The 12,083-nt window shown below is 38.3% G+C and overlaps 1 protein-coding gene across 1 annotated transcript; it reads right to left on the bottom strand.

Moving 5' to 3' along the window:
* Positions 1 to 10,994: 10,994 nt before the first annotated feature.
* Positions 10,995 to 11,673, bottom strand: LOC128371442 (insulin-like). Its single transcript, XM_053331763.1, has 2 exons — positions 11,496 to 11,673; positions 10,995 to 11,298 (listed from the first exon to the last, which is right to left on the bottom strand). The coding sequence occupies exons 1-2, from the start codon at positions 11,671 to 11,673 to the stop codon at positions 11,132 to 11,134; spliced, it is 345 nt and encodes a 114-aa protein (XP_053187738.1). The 3' UTR covers positions 10,995 to 11,131.
* Between the last annotated feature and the right edge of the window lie 410 nt (positions 11,674 to 12,083).

Raw genomic sequence — 12,083 nt, 5'->3', positions numbered from 1 at the left:
CCCTGTCCCATAGTACTAACCACTCTAGATAAATTATTATAAGCTACATGGGACCTGGGTTACATAGGTTTGTTGATTGCCTACATATCAGGAATACAAGTGTAGTTTTGACTTTTCTTTTGCAAATTCGTACAACCTTAGGCCATTTAGAAAATAAGTATAGTGCAGCTATTGTTTTTCCACTCTACAATAAATGTCAACAATACATTCGATTTGAGCAATTGATCATTCAATTTGAAAGACCACCAACCTTGAACTAAGAGCAACTCTATTTCAGAGCCAAAACAGTGTAACCATTGAAAACCACACCACCATTCCTGCACAAATGCACATTAAACTTTTGTACAAATAAACAAATTATTTTGTATAAATGGACATGCATCCAATAGATCTGTGTATAAATTCACAAGAAAATGTTCAGTGAATACTAAAACCCAGTTCAACAAATCTTCTCACTATGACATATTGATGACAGGTTTTATAGAGTGCTGTAATGAAGTCAATAGGCCTCAGTAACTCTGATTGTATCTATAATTTGAGCTACATCAATAGTCATTAACAGTCTCTATTGTAGGGTTATACATAAAATATTAATGATACTTGTGTTTTAAAAGTTTAAAAAAATGTTTTGCATTGTGTTAAACAGCAATATTCTCCTGCATTGTATGGTTAAGCATTCTGGGAAATCTTTTTTTTTATTTTCAAGGAGTTACATATGGTGTAAATACTGTAATCTCTTTTCCTTACCATCATGATGAAGGTCTGAATGATAAACACTGGACTAGAAATTGGACTATAATCATTTATTTCATATTTTTTTATAACATTTATTTAAATACATAATTACATGCTTAAATTAAACCCAATGTATAAAGTATATGTCAGGTAGGAGGGACACTGTCAGCCATGAATTAGCTGATAATGAGGCTCTTCTTCGCAATGTGTGAGGCACCACTGGCGAGAGGAAATGAAAGGTCAAGTTCTGAGCCCTGACACAAACTTGTTAAAAGGGCAAACTTGACATTAAGACAGGTTTCTTCAGCCCCAAACATTACTGGTTACAAAACAGCTACATTATAGGTGGACTGTGCGTGTGTGTGTCTGTATGTGTGTGTGTGTGTGTGTGTGTGTGTGTGAGAGTATTTATGTCTGTGATGGTTGTGATGCAGGGGCATTTGATTGATACCCATTGTATATTCTGTTTCCATGGTATTGGATGAGCGCTTCTGGAAAAAAAGAAAACAAGGAAAAAAAGAGACTACTAGCTTGCTAGCTATGTAGCCGGAACATCTGGCCAAGCCATGATGGCTGTACGATTGCTTCTAAATTTCAAATTGTAGATTGTCATTGCTTTAGATTGCCAATCCACAATTAAATCGGCATTGGGGGGGACGTGGCACGTGTCGTTGTTATAATGATGTTATTTTTAGTGTTTTGCATCACATGCATGCAAAACTGAAGACCCGTCGGAAACAGCAGCCATGCAGGCCAACTGACCGACCCCGTAGTCCTGGACAGGACATCGCCGGAGTCCAACGAGACTGTATCCCGCTGAACTCCGACAAAAGTCCCGAACCACGGAGAGCTGACGGTTCATATTCTGAAACAGTAGGCTGAAACCATCTCTCATTATATGAAAGATGTAAGAGCTTATTGCTGACTAAGGTCCAAACTCCACATTTCCATTTTTATTCCCAATAGGTTAATCTAAATACCGTTTAGACCATCTCATTTATCAATGCTGTGACATAAGTAAGCTTGTTATTATCCTTTTTTTATGAATATTTACATCCTATAGTCCCTGTTACTACATTGACTGTTTATTAATCACGTTCTTTAATAAATAATCTGTTTAGTATTATTGACAAGTGTGTGCGTGTGAAATGTATTTCTGGTGTGAATACATTTTTGGTTCCCTGACGCCTAGAATTCATAACTTTAGATATTTGACTTATTCAGTAATAATTGACTTTATACAAGTCTAAATTGAATTGCTGTATTTGATTGTCTCCGATCCGTAATTTCCGAACATTGTTTGGTGGTGCCCTTGATAACAAGTTTTTTCAATTAAATTAGGATCCATAATGTGATATAGCTACAGTGCCAGTCTCATAAATAAGGCATATTTGACATGTGATGACATTATTGTCAAACTTTGTATTAATTCAAACGATGTCCCTAGGAAGATACAGCGTATGGCACTGTGTTTATGAATCAAGATAGAGTTGGAGAGCACTGCCATCGTCATTCGCATTTATTAAGTAGGGGTGGAGAAGAACACTCCTTTTGATTTTTGCTGTTCTGATAACTTGTAGTACTCAATCTAATTTGAGTGTCCTTAAGGCCCCCTCTATCATAACATACTCAAATAATTGGAAGTATTTAAAAATACAGATGAACACAACAAGGATTTTCCGGTTTGACTGACTTCTTAAAAACTTGTTTACTGTCTAGTCTAGCAAATGACACAATACTGAACTTTCCTGATTTCTCACTGCACTGAAGCATTTTAAAATAGAGCTAGACCAATAAAGTAATCAAGCTCATTACATATATGTCAGTATTAATATATAATCAGTTTCAGAGAGAAATATTGCAGTCTAGTAGCTGTTTGGTATGTAAAGTATTATGTTTCCAGAGTCAAAAGTGATGGACTCAGATTGCTTCTATCTGGCCAAATTATTGACCAATGCTTTCAGCTCTGTTTGAGACTGTTGTTTTTTTTGATGGTCTTCCCCTATACTTCCTCCCAATACCTTTTAAATATTATGTTAAAGAGACTTAAGACAAATGTGAAAAAGTAAAATGGAATAGATGACTGATGACATTCTGGGTCTGTCTTTCCTGTGTGAACTGTGTCTTTTATGAGGTAGATTATTCTTATTAGCAGTCAGTGAAAAAGAGATCTGCAGGCGGGGGTCTTGTATAATATTCCCCATTCAAATCCTTATCAGGCACACATTCAAACAGGTAGAAAGAGAATGTGCGTGCACGGAAATTGTAAGTTCCCTGAGCCCTCAAGATCTTTCATGGGATTTCCAGACCCTAATTCTTCCTGCCATGATGGATTCGGTGTATTAATAATAGACAGGGTCACTATTATTCTGGGATATCCAATTTAAAGTGATGAAATAGTAATACACTGAAGCTTGAGTAAAATGAGAAATGTGAGAAAAGAGATATGAAGGGGTTTCTTAGAATTGGGAGATGTACAGAATATCATATTAGTCCTGTGTAAATTACTCCTGTGCAATTTACTAAGTGCTCACAGTATTGAAAGCCTTGGCTAGACTCCTGGGACCAGATGCATAAAACTTTACAGAGTAATGACAGCCTGTGTATGCACGAAAGCAGAAATGTGCATTCTGTGTCAGATTTATGAACCTCCATGTACACATTGTTCATTGTCATACATCTCAGTCATTGTGAAAATGTGCACGTATGCACAGGCACGATGTTGGGAACATACAACTATATGGAACATGTCACAGGAATTTGAAATGTTTATTTTGAAACTAATGATGTCCAATATTCTTCATTATTCACACAATATTGTATAATTTGTGTGAAAACTAAATAAAATGAGGCCTGCAAAAAGGCAATACCATATTTAAATATATTTGGAAATATGCTGAGAATTACAATATGCTGAGGAGGTTAAAGGCCTTGAACACAACCATGCACACAGGTGCTTTCATTTCTGTCTGATTAGACCTCTGGTCAGGTTGAAGGTGGGTGGATAGGACTCCATGTACTGACGAAAATTATTAAAGTATAATTTATCCCACCCCACAGCTAACAAGCTAACAAAGCTAACAGGAAAGTCATGGGGTATAACAGGGTAAAGGGTAAAGGTATAACAGGTAGCTGAATTCCCTTCAGCAGTTGTGTTTGCAGGTGATGTGGGTGCTGCCTTATTGTCACACTGTCATTGGTAATGTTATTAGTAACACTTGAGCTTTTCCTACTTTGACAAATGTTTGTTCTGAATTTTGCTCCAATTGATCTTTAAAATCAAGACGTTGAGGTGGAGGCTGGGATTGACCTGTCAGGAAATAGTAACTGTTTAATTGTATTAAACAGCTAATTAAATAATGAGGGATGCCACTTGGCAGCAGTGGGCACAACAATAATGATAGAAGGTAAAATAATGTGTCTGTAAAGATGTATCGTGGAATGCTGTTGTTACTACCCCACATTATTACCTGTCTCTTCTGCAGAGCGATAAATTCTATCAAACAACTATTTTCAAGCTCAATAATGAATTTTAAACTCATTGCAGACCAGAAGTCCTAACAGTGGTATGGATGAAATGATAACAGCTGTTGAGCTAACATCCTTATGACATCTGTGGAAACTCCATATGCAGATGAAGACTGTGTTACAGTGAACAACAAAGCAAATATTCATCAAAGTCATACCATGTAAGATTAGTCACTGAAAAAAGACAGGAGAAGGAGAAAGTGAATATAAATGATTTCTTCACTTCAGGAGATGTAAGATGAGGTCTGAGAAATTAGCCAACAAGGGGGTGTCTCCTAATACATGTATTCACCCATGTCCCACACTGGGTGGATTAATTTAGCCTATTCATCACAATGACTGAATCAATTTACCCTTTGAGGACACCGGACCCCTTTATACAAAATTAAGTGAATCAAATTTACCAAACTCCTCCTCTTCACTCTCTTTCCTCTCCCTCTCTCCCTTACTGTTCTGTATTCTCTTTTCCCTTATCTGTCTTTTTTCCCCTTTTTTATATTCTTCCAAAAGCCTCAGGCAGAGTGAGCGAGAGCATGCAGTATGCAAAATAAGAAACAGAGTGCTCACCACCAGAGAGTGATGAGAAATCCACTCCAAGCTAATGGAATACAAAGACAATGTCTCCCGAATTTTCAATCCAATTATCTTGTGATTAATGCTTTAAAGGGGGTTGTTCTTCAATGTGGCCGTCATTCACTTCACCTGATTAAATAGCCAGTGCTTTGCCAAAACAATCAGAGGCTGATTTGGTGCTGCTACAATTGTTACTCAAGAGGGGAGAACTGTGGAGGAGAGATTTAGGCAGATTATAATTACAGTGTAATGCAATTACAGATATTGTCTGAGGTGGATGGCCTGAGTGTGTAGGCACATGTTGAACATGCCCCTTCACCTCACTCTAACTCTGTCCTTTTTTTTACATTCCCTGTGACTTGTCAGATTGGATGGACCATTTGTGGAAAATGTTTGGATATGAGCCGATCTAGATCATTATTAACCGTTCCATAAGAAAAACAAAATGCTACTTGCTGCTCATGTCGAATACAATTTCAGAGATAACAATATACAAACACAACATAATGAAGCCCTCCTGATGATTATGTGCTGTACTGTAAAGCAGCCCCAGTTTACATTTCCTCAAGGCCTATCAGCTGAAATTGAATTTGCACTGTAGAAACCGACTTCATTTGGTTTGCGCAATAATAATAGCTATGGGCTGCTACAAGTGGCTATTAGTGTGAAGGTGTACATATATTATATTATGCCTGTGAGTGTGTATTTATTTTTCTGCATGTGTATTTGTTAGAATTGTCTGACCTTGAGCTGTCAGGATTGGCTAGATTTTCCCCACACACTAATCTTCAAGCTGTTTTTCAATGCCATGTTGCCTCAGGCAACAAAATGTCCTATTGACATTGTGTCGTTTCACATTCTTTGATGTTTTTGATGCTGTATTGTCTGGTTGAGGTTGGGAAAATTGAGCTTACATCCCCTTTTTCTATTTTCTGCCTCTAATCCAAAGGGACAGGATATATAGAACCATAGGACTTAATCAATGTGAAATTATAGGTGAGAGGCTTTGTTTCTAAGACCAAAGTTTCCTTCAGGCCCCTGGGTTTAGATGACAATCATCCATTGTCATTGTGGATGAGGCTAGCAATTACCTCAGTCAATACATCCAATTTTATCTTAGTCTAGGTGTCTATGTAGGTTTTCTCACAGAATTCCTCACAGGTCAGATATGGCCCATGTGTTTTATGGAGAATGCCCATGTCAGAAGATCAGTAGAATACACTGACCTGTGAATAAGGGTCTAGCCCCTTTCCAGTTTTCACTGTAGCTCAATCAGCCCTGGTCACCAGCAGTGAGCTTGCAGGTATAACGTTTAGTTCTGTGATGCTGTTTAGATCTAAAGCATATCACCAAATCTGCCTACTACCACCTGAAAAATATAGCTAGAATTAAGGGTTTTCTGTCCAAACAAGACATGGAAAAACTTCAATTCATGCATTCATTTTCAGTAGGTTGGATTACTGTAATGGTGTGTTTACAGGTCTTCAATCTTCAATCAGGCAGCTGCAGCTGATTCAGAATGCTGCTGCCAGAGTCCTTACAAACACTAGGAAACTGGACCATATTACACCAGTCCTCAGATCACTACACTGGCTTCCTGTGAGTCAAAGGATAGATTTAAAAATCTTATTGCTAGTCTACAAAACACTGAACGGTCTTGGACCAAAATACAGGTTAGATCTATTAGTTCCCTACGCAGCATCCAGGTCCCTCAGGTCATCTGGAACCGGGCTGTTGTGTGTCCCAAGAACAAGAACCAAACAAAGTGAGGCAGCATTAAGTTACTATGCTCCTCATCTGTGGAACAAAATTCCTGTAGATCTGAGGTCTGCTCAAAATGTCAACTCTTTTAAATCAGGGCTAAAAACTTAATTGTTTACTGTTGCCTTCTCTTAAATTCAATACCTATTTGCTGGTTTTTATTGCTCCTATTTTGTTTTATTTTTTTATTTTTACTTTAATCCGTATCTGTTCTTATCCCAATTTTTTTACTTATTTATCTACTTGTGTTTTTTTTTAAATTTTTTAAATTTAATTTTTTCCTAATAGATAGGTTTAAACATTGTATTTTTTGTAATGTGTTTCCAGCTTGTGTAAAGCACTTTGAATTATCCAGTGTATGAATTGTGCTATACAAATAAACTTGCCTTGCCTTGCCTTGCTGATAGTTTTGGTTTTATGTGCCCAGTCAGGTCTTGAGATATCTAACTAACTAATATCTAGCAAATTCTGCTTCTACCCCACTTCAATAGAAGTGAATGGGATTCTGGTTGTGGTGCTCACATCACTGAAACACTACATTGAATAATTCAACAGAAATGCTTCTCTTTCCAGAAGCATTGCCCCCATTATTGATGATGATTCACAGAAGAATCTGTCAACAGTTTTCAAAAGGACTTGTTCTTCAGCAGAACGTAGGGGTTTGGGGTTGGATTTTCTGGGGGGGGGTTTTGTTGCTTTTTGGTGTGTGTGTGTGTGTGTGTGTGTGTGTGTGTGTGTGCGCATCTACTGGCTAGATACCACTAAGGTTAAGTGAAAAAAATACGGTTTTGTAATTTGGGTGAACTGACCCTTTAAGGACACACACATTGTTGGTGCCATATTGCTTGCTCGATAATGAGTGAATGGGCAATTTCACCTGTTATTAACACCTGCAGAAAACTCAGACCATACCATGTTGAAACAAAAAGGAGACAAATATGTATGTGTTTGTAGACTACCTGGGCCAACTGTAGTGGAAAAGAGAAAAGCATTGAAAACAGACAGCCAGGCAACACTGTGCTGCAATCAAGAGAAACCAACTATAATGCAATGCAATGTTTACATGCATTAGGGCTGTTGTGAAGTGTCATTATATGGAGAGACTTCCTAATTCCTGAACAAAAACATCTGGTTTGACAAATGCTTATTGCGACATTTGGGGTGATTTTAACTAGTCTGATATGTTGTTGTTGCTGCTTTATTATGCTGTTACAGTTATGTTGACACCAATCATAACATCTAATTTGTATTTTAAAGGTGCAGTATGTAGGATTTAGTGGCATCAAGTGGTGAGGTTGCAGTTTGCAAAAAACTGAATACCCTTCCCCCAGCCCTTCCAAGAGTGTGGGAGAAAACCCAGAAAACTCTAGAGCGCCAGTGTTTGGTTTGTCCATTCTGACCTGCTGTAGAAACATGGATTGGCAACATGGTGGGCTCCGTGAAAGAGGACCCATTCTCTGTGTATAAAGGGCTCATTTAAAGGTACTCTTATTATCATGGGATTGTATACTATTGTGAAGATACTGATGAATATTCTATTTAATTTCTGCCACAACTGTCTGCCGCCTTTAGGAATACCTTACTCAGGAATTATGTGTGTTTTCTTTTTCTTTTTTTTTGGAAAAAGCAGTTGCACAGGTGACATACAGTGTAACCCACTATGGAATGTACACCATAAAGAATAATGGACATTTAACTGTTAACAAACTGTACCTCCATTATAGGACTTTGTGAAACATTTCTGATGATCAAGCAATATAAACCCCCTGTCAGCATACATAAACTCATGCACTGCTGCTGGATGGACTTTAATAACCTTTCATTCAGTGTAGCCCATTTTGACTGAAACATGCACCAATCCATGAATATTTCATTGTTACAAGCTAGATCTTGACCAGGTACAGCCTTACACAAGTGTCTCAGGCTTCACGCCAGTCACTCAGGGTTTCTGTTTTCTTGGCTGTTCAACTGCATTATCCGTTATCCATCTTTATGTCATTGGTGTTTGATTCATTATCATTAATCAGTCAGACATTTGGTTGAGATCCACAAAAATGTTTGCCTTTAAGAATGATAATGACCATGTTGGATATGCAAGGATATCAGACAGCACAATGATAAATCGGCAAACAAAACTCTGCATGAAATAAAATAAAATCAAGTGCAGTGAAGTGTATCAACAGGATAAATATAATTAATGTCAATCCTGGTATTTTCTATCAAACCAATTAGTTTTATTCATAATCATAAAAATCATCTGGCATTGAAAGACAGATCTTTACTGTCCAGTGCCAAACAGGCAGGCTGTTGAAGTTACCTCTTGGCTGCATTGCAGATATAAAATTCATATTCTGTGGCTGAAGCTTGATCTTCCTCCTTCTCCCTGCAATAGGGCCTGAACAGAATGTAATCATGGGGGCAACACAGGATCAGTCCTCCGTTATACCTGCCAGTCTGTATTTTTTTTTCTTTCTGCAACAATTAAATAGGTTTTTTTTTTCCATTGAAGGCAGAGTATTAACATTGTTGCTGTGCTGACAATTCTGGACATGCTGTATCTCACTGCTCAAAAGCAGTGAAAAGTGAAAAATGTTATGTTACCACTGTATAGTATGAACCTATCTTGTAACATCTGGCGAGAAGTCTTATGTCAATTATTCTGTTTCTTCCCAAATAAAAAAAAATGTGCAGTTGCCTACATACCACAAACCAGGAGTGTAACTGTCAGAGGAAGATTCTGTATTGAAATATCAATAGAGAGACATGGTACTCAAGGTCGTTTCTGTCCTGGAGCCTGGAGTGCTCAGCACAAGCACTTTTGACTATTCATTGTGAGAGCTAAAATGAAGAGAAGCCAGCTTCACAATAGAAGGAACTACATTTTAAATAAGGCACTGCTCTTTTAATATGTCTGTTGCTTTTTTGAAAAAAAAAAAGTGAGTGAGTAACTGGCTGAGTGATCAACTGAACAATTGAGTGAGTAATTCAACACGAATGTGAGCTGGGGGACTGATCAGCTGACTGACTGACAGTGAAACAGCTGGCTGATTGTCTTAGTGACTGATTTCCAGGTCAAGCTTTATCAGTTCTTAGCATACTAATTGTGACATTGCACAGGCACCAAGAGGGTGAAAGTGAGAAGTTAAAGAGAGAAAGAAATAGAAACAGAGATGGAAGAGCAGCAGGTGAGCAGAGGGTACTGTGTGAAGCTTCACTGGAGTGCAGTTCCAGGTTGCTCCAGATAAGACTCAAATAGGAAATTGCAATATGAAGGCACAGTGTCTCAAGTGGAATACTAACAGATTGTGTGTGTGTGTGTGTGTGTCTGTTTGTGTGTGTGTGTCTCCATAAGTATTCAGTGGAGAAAAGAATGGCATCCCTCCCAAATCACTTATGCATTTGCTTTATGATTATTACCATTGCACTAAACTTTAAGTCCTATGGAACTGTGTAATCGTTCTAATTATCTACCATAGAACACTGCACATAGCCAGCAGGATGTATTTCAATTCCAAAATACTGGAGGAGATAATTAGATAAATAGCAACTACTTATAGGGATTTTTTAAATTTAAATTTTATTTCTCATACTTTTTCCTGTGAGTTAAATCATTCGTTCTGCTTCTATAATGTTTGTGAGGTTTCAAAAGACATATTTCAAGTCCAGCAGATCTGCACAGCAGCCAGCAGGGGGGAGTGCTGATCTCTGCTAAATGTGACAGAAAACATACTTATATGCACATATACATGCACGTGTGTACACACACACACACACACATACACACTATCATGTATTTGTTTCATAGCTCATTTAGAGAAAGACTACTTACAACCACATGACGTCTTGTAGGCCTTGCACATAATGTTTAATGTTACAATTTCATCATCAATCAGAGAGTTTACTGTACTATTCTGAAAAGTGATCATCGAACACAACTTCAATCAAAGAGAAGCTGCCAGCATGATTCTGCCAAACTGCTGACTGATCATTTTTTTCAAACTGGCAAAATAAAAATGTACTGTTCAGAATCACAATTAGTTGTTTTTTTGTTTTTTTTGCCAAGGACAACATTGGGGATAGGATTGTGTTACTGCAAGCTATGGAGATATAATCATTTGTACAAGTGAGAATGTGCAAGGACCACACAACACAGAAAAGGGTAGTTCATGGTGCAATATACTCCAAACTCTCCTAAAGTCACGAACCAATGAGGCTTAGATATGGAAAATTAGAACATACTCCACAGTTTTTCTTGTTTATAAATTATGTAACTTGACTGATTGTGAGGTTGACTAAAATATAAAAAAGAAACACTCTCTTAATCAATTCACAGAACTTTATTTTCTAGGAAAAATAGTTTCATTAATGTATCAGCACTTTATTTGACAATGGTTGGCTTTACAGAGAGACAATAACACTGCTGGTCTCCTGGTAATTGCGGGAAGTAATAGAGGTTGCAAGCTAAGTTAGCCAAGAAGCAAAGCTATGCTAAGCTAGGCTAGGGAAACAAATCGCTGGGGTACAGGCTAGCTGTTCAGTTGCAGTAGTTCTCCAGCTCAAAGATGCTGCAGGGCCTGTGACAGCACTGCTCCACGATGCCTCGCTTCACCATCATCTCCATCTGGTCCTTAAAGGCAAACTCAGCAACCTCGTTGTCACCTCCTGCTGGTGCTGCTCCACCTGCCTTTTGAGGTAGGAAACCTGATGGGATAGCAAAAGTCATAAGCGTTTCAGTCAAGTTTAAAATTAGCCCAAACAAAGCATGTGGGAATTGAACTGACAGCTGTGGGGTTGAGATAGGGCCTAAAATATCATGGGATAAATCCCTTTCACGCACACAAAATAAAGCGCGCCTTGGTGATGTTGCTTTGTGTTGTTAAGTGTTTTAGTAGTCTTACGCAGCACAGGGTCGACGTCTCTCCTGGGATTGTAGAAAAAGCCTCTCTCCCCACAGACCAAGTTTAGGGCCTCGACCAGGTGAGAGCCACACAGGTGCTGTGATGAAATGGCTTTGCCCGGGCACAACATGACCAGTAGGACCAGCAGAGAGACAGAATGGAGCCACAGTGCTGCCATGATGTAGAAGAGCTAGGTACAAAAACATGTTTAAATTATAATGTAGAAGCAGGAAAGCTCAGATCAACCCAATAAGATAAAGATGAAGAGGATAGAAGGGAATGAATGGGGAAAAAAACAAAGACAGAGAACTGGACATTGAGAATCACAGGATTAGAGCAAGACAGATGAAAAGATGAGGTCAAAGCAATGAGAATACAAGGATAGGTGGTGGGAAACAGCAATAAGTTTGAGCAAAAGAGAGGAAGTTGGATGATGGAGAAGATGGAGATGAACAGCTCACCTGCAGAGTCTGAAGAAGAGGATGAGATAGATGAGAGCTGGTTGGTGTAGAGCCATGGGAGGGCATCTTCTCTATTAATACTCACACCTCTACATGGCCCCGCCCATTGTGATGACAGGTTTGGTGT

Source organism: Scomber japonicus, chromosome 13 (genome assembly GCF_027409825.1).
Source record: "Scomber japonicus isolate fScoJap1 chromosome 13, fScoJap1.pri, whole genome shotgun sequence".
In the NCBI taxonomy this organism is placed as follows: Eukaryota; Metazoa; Chordata; class Actinopteri; order Scombriformes; family Scombridae; genus Scomber; species Scomber japonicus.
The sequence above is the reverse complement of the archived record's forward strand: the minus strand, read 5'-3'. Positions and strand labels throughout refer to the sequence as shown.

What these genes read in the sequence shown, in the direction of transcription:
- LOC128371442 (XM_053331763.1), bottom strand. Translation starts at nt 11,673, where the DNA reads ATGGCAGCACTGTGGCTCCATTCTGTCTCTCTGCTGGTCCTACTGGTC. An exon ending in AGACGTCGACCCTGTGCTGC is followed by an intron (nt 11,299 to 11,495) that starts GTAAGACTACTA and finishes CTATCCCATCAG; the next exon opens with GTTTCCTACCTCAAAAGGCA.